The 15,122-nt window shown below is 41.5% G+C and overlaps 1 protein-coding gene across 3 annotated transcripts in view; it reads right to left on the reverse strand.

Moving 5' to 3' along the window:
- Positions 1 to 15,122, reverse strand: part of LOC146817182 (uncharacterized) — a 146,527-nt gene that overhangs the window by 30,624 nt on the left and 100,781 nt on the right. For all 3 annotated transcript variants that reach the window (XM_085609181.1, XM_085609182.1, XM_085609183.1), the window contains one exon: positions 28 to 270. In XM_085609181.1, coding sequence (XP_085465307.1) covers positions 28 to 270 — 243 coding nt within the window. The remainder of the gene's footprint in view (positions 1 to 27; positions 271 to 15,122) is intronic.

Raw genomic sequence — 15,122 nt, forward strand, 5'->3', positions numbered from 1 at the left:
TCTAAATTTAGTATTTGTATTACAAACCTTCAAGTTGTTTTTGCCAGATGCAACCTTCTGCTTTGTTCCTAAACCTGAGATTTTTCCATATTTATCCAGGGAAAGATCTTTCTTTGCATGTTCAGCCTGCTTTTTGTCTTCTGATTTAGTCTCTACTTCTGCATACTGAATTTTGCCATCATTCATATTCACTGAAGAACTGGTGGAATCTGCTCTCTGATCATATGTTGTTGTTCTGCGATCATCTTCATATAACATTTCTGATTGAACCTGTGAAAGATATACTGTCGATATCAATTTGATATAAGTGTTAAAATCATTATATCAAATAAATAATTGCCTTCTAAATATAAGCATTACTCTAATGACACTTAACTTAACACATTAAGTGTGAGGGGAAAATATGCATTATTGCTTTCAGTAAAATAGCAGTTCACTCATCTACAAATATTTAACCGTTATGTGCCAAGGTGTTTACTGGCTCAAGCGATGTGTTGCGGAAAACTGCTGCTCAACAAATGAAAAGCCAATATTTTAATGCAGAATACATATCTGACATTTAGTAACAAATGTATCTTTTTAATTTGAAAACTAAGAAAAAGGGTCACCTTTTTATTGCTTCTTACTAGAGCAAACGAGACAATACAAATAACTTCAATGGAAAACAAAACATAAAAAGAAAAGTGTGCATACCAAATTTTGGCCCAAAAAATTAAATAACAGAACCTCCCAATATTGGTACAACAATTCTCTTTCATTCCCAACTCAAAGTGAATGTATCTATATGACCATAAAAGGCTCTCTTTAGCCCCCAAATCCTGAAACATGCCCCAGATTACATTAAACATTTTTAGGAACCGCCAAGGAGGTAAAACTTCCTTCAGGATCCAATTATTTACCTAAATTTTCACCTCCGCTCTTTGCTTCTGGGTGCCTCTTGGCCAGACTCGGTCAGCCCCTTGTTATTTCTCCCAATTTAAGTTACAAGCATATTCTCCTAAAAAAAGAATGAAAGCCTTTTCCAAACACTTTGGGACTTCAACCTCAAATTCCTTTAGTTTGGGATGATCCCAAATCACATCGGCCCAAAAATGCACAACAATATGGCAACTGGAGCATAGGTTACTCAAACAGAGAAAATCGTATTTAGCTTTTCTAGAGTATAATAAAGCCCATAGACTGACTGATATTGAATACTCCTCAAAAGCTAAGAGGAAGCAGGACATTTTCACATTTAATCATCCAAATGCAATTTCCTCCAACCACATGGCTCTGCTTTTAGAATGATTGGGAGGGGAAGCCTCCTGAGATAATTCTACTGATGCGAGCAATGTAACACTTAGGGGCCGATTCCGATGTTGGACAGACTCAGGTCCGTCCGACATTGGTCAGGAGCCGTAACCGACCGACCTGCTGTCATCGGTTACGGCCCTGCAAGTACGATGCGACCGAACCCTGTTCGGTCGCACTCGTATACTTCACAATGGGAGCATGCATTCCGAGCAGAATGCATGTGCGCATTGTGAAAAGCAGGGGTGCAGTTCATCCCTGCACCCTGTGGCCGGCACCCCAAGGTGCCTGCCACTGGGTGTAGGGATCCACAGAGGGGCACCGTAGGTGCTCCCAGGCACCACTCGGCGGCCTCGCACCCATGGGGGCCCAGTTTCCGACTGCCTTTTTGTGCAGGAAAGACCGGCACGAAAAGGCAGTGAAAAACTGCCATCGTACTCCCTCAGTCGTAAGGAGGCGGCCGGGGGAAAACGGAAGGAATTCCAGATGGCGGACTGGCTCTCCGAGCCTGTTGTCAGCCTTCGAGAAATCCGAGTCGGATTCCTTTCCGACCGAGCCTGTCAGAATGGCTAGGTCGGAAAGGAATCCGTCCGGCACATTCCGATGCGGGCGGAAGGTTCGGAGCACTTCCGTCCGGAATCGTCCACTTACTAGGAAGAGAACAGAAGATCTTATGGAACAGTCCAGTATCCAATTTCTTTAATGCCCACTGCAACAGCTCCTATGTTGAAAGAATCTGTAAAAGTCAGCCCACAGCACTATACCAAATTCACCATTTCTAAAGACAGCATAATCCCAAACACATACCACAGTTGTTCTAATTTCCAGACTCCTTCCTCTTTTCCAATCTCAAATCAAATTAGAAAAGTCAGATGGCAGAGAGAGATTATTTAATGATTGGACACAGCCTAACTCCTCTTTCATTATGAGTGATATTGCTCTGAAAGAATATAATTAACAGATAGCTTCAAACATTTTAAATTTACTTTATTAACTAATTCCTGATTAGAAAATGTCGGGGCACACCCCAGTGTGCCATGTTCCTATGTCATCTTGTACAGACTCAAGAAAGAACAAACCCAACATTTGCAGGATGAACCATCTCTGGATTTAGAGTGCAGAAGCCAGCTAAGTAATTCTATGCAATGTTAGCTTGTGCCCTGCTCACTTGTTTTAGGGTTGCAGAAAGGTTTTTCCCTGCTATTCAAGGGACCTTGATCACAAAACTAAATATTAAACCAACCATGCAGTTTCTGAAATAAAACATATTTTCATGTTTAAAAGGCAGCCTTTGAATGGGAAATAAAGTATTGTCCTATCTGGATGAGCAGTCACTTATAGTGAGGTTATACATATGTTGTATATTTCAAATGAAATGGATTCCCAGTTTTCTCACATGGGTACTTAATTGGCTGTTAACACCATTTGCATGTCAGTTCCTAAATTGCTTTCATGCATTAAGAAGAATTACTTCAGTTTTAGCCTTATTTACTCCTGAGATGCAGGACAATGTCTCAATGTCTGAAAATGAATTGTAAGGTGTTGAGTCTCTGGACACAGGATACAAGTTACATGGTCTACAAAAATCAAACTCTTTTTTTAATCTTTGGGCTTTTAGGATATGCATTAACATTTATTAATACAGTTTTGGAGAGTGGATGGGTGAAAAAATCTAATTAAAATGAAAGGGATATATCTTTTTATCCCACCTGACACCTCACAGGACAAAATACAACTACAACTTGTGTAAATCTTATCTATTCATTTATTTGTTATGAATAATGTTCCTGATGCATTTATAGGAACTCGAAAATTATTAAAAAATTCATCAAATATCGGAGTGCTGAGTAAGAGACGTTACACCTACGGGAGACAACGCTTTCATTCATTCCTGATACATTTATGTCATAAAATAATCTATTATTTCTAAAGTTGTGCAAAAACACCTGTCTTCCAATGCACCTTCTTTATATTTGAATATTTATAATACTGTAATATACTTTTCAATTATCTATCCATTTCGAAGACAATTGCTCCTTCAATAATATGGAGTGCTCTACATCTGAAGGCTTAGAAGTACACAATTATTATCGATTCATGTTTGCTTAAATATCTGTGATTAAGTGGAAGTATTTTTTGGATTTTCCATATTAATACCCAGGCTCACTTTCTAACACACTGCTCTAGCCCCTCCAGTATATTATCTGAAATATTTCTTATACCATCTATTTCAGAGAATTTTATGGTCTTACAAAACTGTGTGTCTGCCACACTGCAAAGCACTCTTTGATTCTCAATAGTCATGAATTTGTTTATGGGTTTAAACCTTTTTGAGTTGATAAACTGAATAGTTGGTTCTTTAATCGTCCAAAAAGTTATTTCTATAAAATTGATAAAAAAACTTGAACTTGATGTTTGTGTTAAAGCAAGCAGATTACAGTCCATATTGTTCACAATACATTGGGGAAAAATACAATCAATTTTCTTCTTCATTAATTCCTCTGGGTGTTAAAGAGCCTAATTAATTCACCCAATATATTTCTCTCCTGTCTAATAATTGCTATGTATATACATTTCTCCTGCGTTGTTTAACTTTTACAAGCCTTTGGAAAGTCAACATTTGTAGGTGGTTGCGTTTTAAATGGCAGTGTCTTTCTACAGCTAACTTCATATTTTTTCTTCTGCTATTGAGTTATGCTCAGTCTGCATTATTTTGGATTGCCTTATTGTTTGCCCAATGTAATAATAGTACACATGGGCATCCTATGCAGTAAATTACATATTAACTCTTACAAGTTAAAAAAAAGCATTGACACTCACAAGTGAAAAAGCATTTTCTTTAAACATTTGACCTCTAAAGGGGTGATGTATGTTAGATATTTTTGTGATAGTGCTACAATGTGCATATTACAAGAAGGGATAGGTTTCTTTTTTTCTGGGTTTTCATGTAAAGGATCTTTGGCTAATGTCAAGTAGAACTGAGCAATAATTTAATTTTGGAGTAGTTTAAATGGTGTCCAGCAGAGGTGTAAGTTAAATGTGACTAAACTGTTTTTCTTTATAACTTTAATGACATTTTCTTTAAGAAGTGAACCTGAGACAGTAGAGGCCTCGGCAAGTATACATATTGTGTAAGTTGTTAAGATTCCCCACATGTGAGAGGGGGCTTGGCATCAGAAGGTTCTAAACAGATAGTCAAATAATGGAAGTCTTTAAGGGTCATTTATTTCCATTCTTAAAAACGCTCATTGTTCACAAACTTATTCAAGGAAGTCCATTCAGGAGATGTTATTCTGTAGCGCCACTCTATATTTAAGAATACAGACACAAAATTTCCAAATATGCAGCTACACTTATCGGGCTCAAATAAAACAAACTGGATATTTTTACATTGTGTGATTACAGCAAAGTGATGTTCAAGAGAAAGGGCTACAATTCGAACATGAGGTTTGAATTATAAAACTGTAAATTTATTGAAAAGAATATCTTAGAAAAGTACTATTTTTAACCTGCCAAAAGTCGAAGCAGAAGTTTATTGTGCTAACGCATACCAAAACCCTGACACCTAAAATGTTTATGAATGTTACTAACCCTCAATTATGTTGGCATATTTTGTAACATCAGCAAAGCACGCTGGTTGAACATTGAAGAGAAATGAAAGTTAAAAATGGAGGACCCAGTTTACAAACTGTATTTTGTAGTATGTTTAGTAATACTACAACTACGCATGCTAATGTAAATCTCCACCTCATCCTCGCTTATATTTGCTATGGGGAGATCCACACACATATAAGTTTGCTACTTAGGTGCTGATTCCGATGTTGGACGGACCGGAGTCCGTCCAACATCGATCTGGAACTGGGACCGACCGACCTCCTGACTGCGGTCCCAAACCAGCAATTAGGATGCGACTAAACACTGTTCGGTTGCACTCCTATTCTCTACAGTAGGAGCATGCATTCTCACTGGAATGCGTGCTCTCATTGTAAAGAGCTGAGGTTCAGTTCATCCCTGCACCCCATGGGAGGCACATCAAGGTGTCTGCCACAAGGTGCAGGGATCAACAAGGGAGCACCATATGTGCCCCCTCGGCCGCCTTCTGGAGGACTTGCCCCCATGGGGGCCCTTAAAGTCTGATTCAGACAGCCAGCACAGATAGGCTGTGGGGATCCGCCATTGTAATCCCTTCAGCACAAAGAGGGGTTACTGGCCCCTTTCCGAATGGCTTGAGAGCCCGTCGGAAGCCATTTGGAAACCTTGTTTGGGATCCTTACCGATCGACCACATCATAATAGGTCGGTTGGAAAGGAATCAGAACAGAACATTTCGATGTGGTCGGAACGGCTCCGACCGATGGTCGGAGCAGTTTCTGACTGCATCGAAATCGGCCCCTTAGTGGTAATGTGAAAGGGGCTGGGGTAGTAGCTGGAAGAACTGGGCATACTTACTACTAAATGGGAGACGTTTGGGAAGGAGTTAGAAGGGATTTAGGGAGAGATAAAAAGGGGTTTTGGGAGGGACAGAGATTCACTCACAAAAAAGTAAGCATATTGCTGTTAACAAACTGCACTTCTAAAGCGACTACATCCAAAAAGGATGCAAAACAGTAGTAAAAATACTCTAGCTCAGAGCTGGTGTAAGTACACCACCACAAATGGCCAATCGCAAGTCCTATGAAGTTCTGCTGGTGGAGACCCACCAGTGTACTGGGTGCACAGCGTGTGTACAAGTATATATATTTCACAAAATTAACAACAAAAGCATCAAGCAATTAATTCTTTGATAATTAGTATAAAAACATCAATAAAGTATCAGAATATTATCAGCTTTTATATAAAAAAGAAGGAATGACATCCGTATTTGCTAACATTGCAATATCATTTGTAAGCAATGATGTTTAACACAAAAAAACAGTTGGAAATAATTTTTGAACAAATTTTTAGATGGTTGAACACTAAACATGAAGTATCATCTTGCCCGTTCTTGCCCAATGCATTTCTGGATATAACAATCCCTTCTTCAGGGGCCTCTAGAAAATAAAAAATTAAACAACAGTAGTAAAGAGTTTTTCTAAGAAACCAGGATAAAAAGGATAACCAAGCAAATACTCTATGTACAACATCCAGCGAAGGTAAAATGCTAATATGCGTTCAATTAGAGGCAAGAGAAGGGTGTATTGAAGAGTGTAGTTAGTCTCTGAGTGCGACAAAATAATTTAAGAACAAAAAAGAAAGGAAGAATAGATGGAGATACCAATACGTAGATAGGGCACGTGAAATCACCCTACATTATTGTAACCGAATCAACCACTCCCAGTGGTGTAAATACTAACAGCAAGACTGCTATATGTCAAAGGAAACATAACCCACCGTGTGGTGCTTAATAACCGCAGTGATAATCAATATATATATTGCGTATAAGCTTACTCAATTAATGTGGGCTAAAACGATATACTAACAGATCCAGGTGAAACTCAGGTAGACACAAACTGGAAAATGAAGTGCAACAATGGCGACCAAGATTATAAAACCAACTGATAACCAAATGAATATATGTTGCCAAAGAGATTTACCTCGTAACTCGAAAATGGATGGGCTCTGTTGATGCAAAAATGCTCAAGAGTGCGCGTGTTACCTAAGAAGACGAAAACAACTACTGATGTATCTGATAGTATAATTAGACGTCAAAATGAACTATGCGTATAGTCAAAATGACACTATTTATAGAGGGACGAGAGTCGGGCACCATGAAAAAATGGTTCCCGAATACATATAAGGACACTGATACTGTGTTGAATTAAATTCTGAGAGCTAAATGAACTGAGCTGTTTAGACACTAGTAACAGTAAAAGTGATGGTGACATGTGTCTGTGAAGTGAGATTAGTGACTACAGGGATACACAAGATGAAATGGAGTAAAAGATTGCATTGTTAATTATAAAAAAAACTTACACTCAAATGAATAAGTGACTTATGGCTTGTAAAGATTGCCAGGAACAGAACGCATATATACAATCTAATGTTTCATGTTATGTATTGCAGATTAAACATTGTATTATGATATGACATATAAAAGTGTATATCGTCTGTATTTCAAAGAAAACATTGCATTTCAATTTTATCATTAAGACCACTTGGTGCTACAGTCTGTAAGAATTTAGTCCACCACACTTCCCTCTGGCTAAGCCTTTTAGCATTATCAAAACCTAGGTTGCATTTTAGAATTTCCAGAATAGTAAACCTAAGTTGTGCATTTGTGTGATGATGGTCAAGCCAGTGCGACACCAAATCTGATTTACAGGCACATGCATCAAAGGAAATACCGGTCGCAAACGGGCAGATTCTCAGAATCTGCCCCTTTGCGACCGGAATTTTTGCATTTGGGATGCATCATCCCAAATGCAAAAATTGCAATCTAAGGAATCTCTAGATTGCGATTACTTAAATTGCGTTTGCATTTAAGGAATCCCAAATTGAGATTCCTTAAATGCAATGCATTAAAGTAAAAAAAAAAACTAGCGATTTCGCTAATAGGGGGAGCAAATTACCATGAAGTTGTACTTCATGGTAATTTGCAAAAACTTTGAAAAATGCACTTTTGTGCATTTTTCAAAGTTTCATGTTGAGCACACAGATGCCTTTTAGGGCATGTGTTTGTGCAACATATGTGCACAGATCAATTTGAGGGGTGCAATAGGGTATCATTTTGACACCCTTGCACCCTTGAAATTGCATGAGCAATTTGCGAGTACCTACTGGTACTCGCAAATTGCTCATGCAATCTCCAATTCATTCCTATGGGCCTGGAGGCCCATAGGAATGAATGGGACGGCATTCCTTAATTACGACTCGAAATTTGCGGGTCGCAATTAAGGAATGTGTAGGAATCGCTATTTTTATAGCAATTCCAACATGCATAGGCTTTTGCAATTCCTTAATTGCGATTCCTTAATAATCGCAATTAAGGAATCGCAAAAGCCTACGTTGATGCACGTGCCAGTTAGTGTTCTGTGTGCGTATTGTGCTTTTGTGCTCAGAAATGCGTATTTTAATTTTTCGCGTCGTTTTCCCAACGTAAAGAAAACCACATGGACATTTGATAGTTTACATAACGTAACTTGAATTGCAATTACCATTGTACCGTAGTGAAATAGTTTTGCCTGTATGGGGATGGTTAATAGTGTTTCTTGTGATGACATTATTGCAGTTCACACAGTTATGACACTTATGCATACCTGTGTACTCATTTTGATCAAGAGGTTGAGATTGAGTCAACATCTCCTTAAGATTTTTACTATGAGTGTATGCAAATAAAGGCTCTTGATCAAACAGACCTTTAAAATCCGGATCACATTTCAATATATTCCATCTTGACAAGATGATTCTTTTAATGGTGTTGGATTTTGTCGAAAATTTGGATACGAAGACCTGGTGGTTATGACTGATTTTCGCTTTAGAAGCTAGAAGTTCTTTTTTTGTGTAACTCCTTGGCCACGACCTCTTCAGGATTTCACGTGCACTATCTACGTATTGGTATCTCCATCAATTCTTCCTTTCTTTTTTGTTCTTAAATTATTTTGTCGCACTCAGAGACTAACTACACTCTTTAATACACCCTTCTCTTGCCTCTAATTGAACGCATATTAGCATTTTCCCTTCGATGGATGTTGTACATAGAATATTTGCTTGATTATCCTTTTTATCCTTGTTTCTTAGAAAAAATCTTTACTACTGTTTTTTAATTTTTCATTTTCTAATGGCCCCTGAAGAAGGGATTTTATATCCTGAAATGCATTGGGCAAGAACGGGCAAGATGATACTTCATGTTTAGTGTTCAACCATCTAAAAATTCTTTCAAAAAATTCTTTCTAACACTGTTTTTTTGTGTTAAACATCATTGCTTACAAATGATATAGCAATGTTAGCAAATACGGATGTCATTCCTTCTTTTTTGTATAAAAGCTGATAATATTCTGATACTTTATTGATATTTTTGTACTAATTATCAAAGAATTAATTGCTTGATGCTTTTTTTGTTAATTTTGTGAAAAATATATACTTGTACACGCGCTGTGCACCCAGTACACTGGTGGTTCTCCACCAGCAGAACTTCATTGCATTTGGCTGGCTGACTTTCTCTGGGTTGCACGCATTCTTTTGATAATGATACCCTGAGTTTCTTTTATCACGTAGCTAATAAGGTGTGCGCTGATTTCACAATCCTACAATCGCAAGTCCTGCCATGGCCTCCAATGAAAAAGAATCAGGGTAGGGATTTAAATTAAAATACATATGAAATAATCTTAAATTATTTAAACTATTTAAAAACATAACATATTTAAAGTTTCAAAAACTGAAACATATTTATTTAATTATAAAATATTTTAATAACCTTTGTTTGAATTAAAATTATTGTAATATTAATTGTTATTAAAACATGATTACATTATTTTCATTTAATTCTATTAATCATTTTTAATTAATATTAACATATGATAACATTTCTTTCTATAGATGGGATATTTATTTTTAATTTGAGATTCAAGTTTTTATTTATTATAATTCAACATATTTTTTAAAAAAATGGTGCTAGATTTAAAATAAATACTTCTGTGAATAACCCAAAGTAGTACAGTTACTCAAAAGTGTACATCTTATATTAAAATATGATTTTATTGTTTTCACTGATACCAAAACAGGACTGCAGCATCATGTAAGACAGTAATACAAGCATGACGTACTCTTCCAATACCCAATTGTCAGGTGGAATATCAAAGATATTGAAGTAAAAGCCTCACTCACATAATAGTGACATGCTTCATCATAGGCAAATACTCCACACCCAGAGTAGATGGTACTCTCTGGGCGGACTCAACCAAAGATATAATGGGAGTTCTTAGATAAGTGGGTAACTGGTTAAGCAGGGAACCAGGTTGGAATTAAAAATACCTACGAGTATACCCTTATTTGGTCCTTTATTCTTGGGTACTCTTGGTATCGTTAAAAACTTCGTGTTGGGGTTATTTTGAATCTAATTTAATTCAAATGTGCCCTCAGTTTTGTGCAAACATGTTTCGGCCCTTACAACTAGCCCAATCGGGTCTGGGGGCCTTCGTCAGGGCGATATATTTTTGTTCTGTATTTGTATGTCCCTGCCGTGTGTCAATGCATGTGTTACATGCAACCCGAAAGTGAGGCCTAATGCACTCACCTGTACGTGTTCGTATTCCGACACCAGTAGTTTTTCTATTAGAGATATCAAACAGAAGCAGTTCAACATTTATACCTTATAAACATATTGAAAATACTACTGTGCCTATATTGTGCTCTTATTTTCTACAATGAAGGTGGAGTGTAAGTGCACCACCTGACTACGTGCTCACTATTTGTGGCTTAGTGGACTAAAAAAATGTCAATCCAAAAAAGTGCCAATTTACTAAAATCCAATCACCGCGCTACGTGCTCTCTAAAAGGGATTATTGGATCATAATTGTAGTAGGCACGACCGTTGTGTAGGTTAAAACCAAATGCCGCAATCTCTACTGTCTCGAGAAAGGCGCTGAGCGTGGTGTTATGAATCCCTTCATTGGAATTCTTTTAATAACTGTGTTCTATAGTGCTTGTTTATAAACCTCTAGACAGGATATATTCATTGTTCTCATCTAAGGTGAAGGGAGAATTATCTTTCCGACCATGTCTAATTAATAAAGCAACAACACATTGTTTCTCACCTACTGGGAGATGCCTACTCGCACCATGCAGTTCTCATATGTAGGGATGATGTCTTGTAGTCACACACTAAATTGAATAAACGATATTGGTCACATGCTATCTGATGCAAAACACGACTTGTTTGTTATATATCTGACATGCGTGGTATTAACATCTATGCGGAACGTGCACTTTATGTTATCGATATGTGTCTCCCCCACAACTCATGGTAGTATTACCCAAATTCCGTAGCGAGCAGTCGCTACATTCGCACACCCGATGAGACTCAGAATATTATAAAACATGGACAATATCCCGCGGTGCAGTTCCTAGTTGCCCAATAAATCTACGAACCTCGTGTCTGCTAGTGGAAGGCGGGCTGTTCTTGCCTGCCCTCCCAGATTATTGTGTTCTACATGGGCGATAAGGAGGTATCTTCTCCTCCCCCTTAACCTAAAATGAGGTAACAACAATTGTGCTGCCTTTCAAGTGTCTAGTGTAGTTAAATCGGGGGCCTCCATGAGTAAATGAAATTCTATCCCCACTTACTTCATCAAAGATATCACCGCTGTTCCACCTCTCGGGACACATCGTCTGTCGTCGGAGAGGTTCCACCGATACTGGGGCCTTAAGTAGAGCGTATTCCTTCGCTTGACAAGCGGTAGATCCATCTCTGTTCCAGTTTGAGTAGTTGTCCTTCGTTGCAGCTATTTGGTAGTTTTTCAATCACAGTCCAAGTGAAATCATTCTCATTGTGATTCTGGGTTTGAAAATGTCGCATCATTTTGGTAATTGTTTTACCACATCTAAATGTGCTCCGATGTTCATTTATTCTGGTTTTCACTTTCCGTGTGGTCATACCAATGTATATCTTCTTACATTTGCATGTTATTAGGTAGACTACGTTCTGGCTATTGCAATTGCTAAAGGAACGTTGTTGCCAAGGGGTTCTTAGGCCTACGTTAATCTCCTTGGTAGCTGTTGTTAATCTACATACGCTGCAAGATCCACACGGGAAATGTCCTACCACTTCTGGGAGATTCCATAAAGTGTGTTGCTGTCCTGTTCTTTTTTGTCTCTTATTTGGACGGGTATGAACAACAGCATCCCGGATTGACTTCCCTCTCCTGAAGGCAAATAATGGTTTTTCCAATCCCAGACCCCCTGAGTTTAGGGTTCTCCAATGTCGTAGGACAATTCCTTTTATTTTATTGGATTCTGTTCCGAAGGTAGTGACACAAACCATTCTTTTGTTCTCAGTTTTAGTTCTAGGTTCAAGCAATCCCTCTCGGTTGCTGTTCTTCGCTCTTTTATATGCTTGTTTGATCAATCTTTTTGGATAAGATTTTGGTGCCGATTACGATCCGTTAAAAACCGCGTACGAACCGTCGGTCGGAGCGAATTCCCCGTCCGACTCGTACCCGGTTGTAAAACTTTACAAACATGGAATTACGATTCGCACGGAAACACCATTTCCGTACGAATCGTAAAAAACACCGACCGACGAAAATATACATACGAATGTGATCCGGGAATGCTGCGACGTGACGTCGGGACGCTTTCAGGCAGCGTTTCACGAACCAGGAATTACGATTCGAACCGACAGCAGTCCGGACGGCAATATTTTCACGGCACCCAAAAAGTGCCGCAAAAGCGAAGTACGGCGCGAATCGACCAGAGTAGGTGGCCCGGTACGCGCCGACCCCCCCCAGCCCCCGTAGGTACGCGCCGACCCCCCCCCCAGCCCCCGTAGGTACGCGCCGACCCCCCCCCAGCCCCCGTAGGTACGCGCCGACCCCCCCCCAGCCCCCGTAGGTACGCGCCGACCCCCCCCCAGCCCCCGTAGGTACGCGCCGACCCCCCCAGCCCCCGTAGGTACGCGCCGACCCCCCCCCCAGCCCCCGTAGGTACACGCCGACCCCCCCCCAGCCCCCGTAGGTACGCGCCGACCCCCCCCCCCAGCCCCCGTAGGTACGCGCCGACCCCCCCGTGTGTACACCCGTGTACGGTGCGTACCCCCCGTGTACGCTCGAGTCGGACCCCCCCGTGTACGCTCGAGTCGAACCCCCCCGTGTACGCTCGAGTCGGACCCCCCCCGTGTACGCTCGAGTCGGACCCCCCGTGTACGCTCGAGTCGAACCCCCCCGTGTACGCTCGAGTCGGACCCCCCCGTGTACGCTCGAGTCGTACCCCCACCCGTGTATGTACGGTGCGTACCCCCCGTGTACGCTCGAGTCGGACCCCCCCCCGTGTACGCTCGAGTCGAACCCCCCCGTGTACGCTCGAGTCGGACCCCCCCGTGTACGCTCGAGTCGTACCCCCACCCGTGTATGTACGGTGCGTACCCCCAGCGCTACGCGCTGGGGGTACGCACCGTACATACACGGGTGGGGGTACGACTCGAGCGTACACGGGGGGTCCGACTCGAGCGTACACGGGGGGGTTCGACTCGAGCGTACACGGGGGGGTTCGACTGGAGCGTACACGGGGGGGTCCGACTCGAGCGTACACGGGGGGGGTTCGACTCGAGCGTACACGGGGGGGTCCGACTCGAGTGTACACGGGGGGGTTCGACTCGAGCGTACACGGGGGGTTCAACTCGAGCGTACACGGGGGGTTCAACTCGAGCGTACACGGGGGGGTACGCACCGTACATACACGGGTGGGGGTACGACTCGAACGTACACGGGGGGTACGCACCGTACACGGGTGTACACACAGGGGGGGTCGGCGCGTACCTACGGGGGCTGGGGGGGGTCGGCGCGTACCTACGGGGGCTGGGGGTGGGTTGGCCCGTACCTACGGGGGCTGGGGGGGGGGTCGGCGCGTACCTACGGGGGCTGGGGGGGGTCGGCCCGTACCTACGGGGGCTGGGGGGGGTACGGCACGTACCGGGCACCTGTTTGGACGTCTCCATGGTTGTTATGGGAGTTCGGTGCGGACGGTCTTTTCACCATACGGTTGTACATTCGGACGCCCGGGATGGATCGTGATTCCCCGGTCGGAGTTCACCTTTCACGTTTGTACGGTGAATCGTACGAGGACGTGTCGGACACATTTTCCGACCCGAGGACGTGTGGGGAAATATTCCCAGTGCGGTTCGTATGGACTTTTTACCATGCGAATCGTGATTGCCAGTTCGTACGGCACTTGTACGATTCGTACGGTAAAAAGACCCGATACGAGTCGTACGGGGACATTTTTTACCGGATCGTGATCGGCACCTTTGTCTTTAATTTGTTTGTCAGTTGTTCAGCATGGAGTTCATATTTCGCCTTGTCTGTACAATTTCTTCTCAATCTTAGAAATTGACCTACTGGCAGGTTATCTTTTAGAGCTTTGGGGTGAAAGCTATCATATCTGAGCAAGTTGTTCACGTCAGTCGGTTTGTAAAACACTTCTGTTTTTAGTATCCCTTCAGTTGGCCAGATCTTTAGATCCAAGAAGGTAATGGAATCTCTTGCCAAGGTCATCGTGAACTTCAGGTACTCATCCCTGGAGTTCAACCAAGCCAGAAAATCATGAGCTCTGTCAGCATCTCCTTTCCAGATGACGAATATATCGTCGATGAAGCGTTTCCACGCACCCAGGTTGGTTTGATAAGGGTTTGTCTCACTATATATGAACGTTGTTTCAAAGTTGTGGACATAAAGGCACGCTATGCTAGGCGCGCAGGTCATGCCCATAGATGTACCATGGGTTTGTAGGAAGTACTCTCCTTCGAATTCGAAGTAATTTCTCGTCAGAGCTGATCTTACACAATCCACAACAAACTTTATCGGTGTTATTGATGTCCAATTCTCTGATCTCAGTAGTTTCTCTATCACCGTTAGAGAAGCTTCTTGTGGAATGCTGGTGTAAAGCGCCTCCACATCGAGGGTCATCAAGTAATCGGTAGTTGGATCAAATCTTAGTAGTTGGAGTTTCAACAAGATGTCCTGTGTATCTTTAAGGTATGAAGGCATTTTTTGTACCATTGGTCTTAAGAAATGGTCAGCGAATTTTGAGAGTGGTTCGAGTGCCGAACCAATGCCTGAAACGATTGGTCTTCCCGGTGGTGGATTTATGTTCTTGTGTACTTTCGGGAGAATATAAAAGTATGGTATCTTTGGGTAATTCTCT

The sequence above is a fragment of the Triturus cristatus genome, chromosome 6 (genome assembly GCF_964204655.1).
Source record: "Triturus cristatus chromosome 6, aTriCri1.1, whole genome shotgun sequence".
Lineage (NCBI taxonomy): Eukaryota > Metazoa > Chordata > Amphibia > Caudata > Salamandridae > Triturus > Triturus cristatus.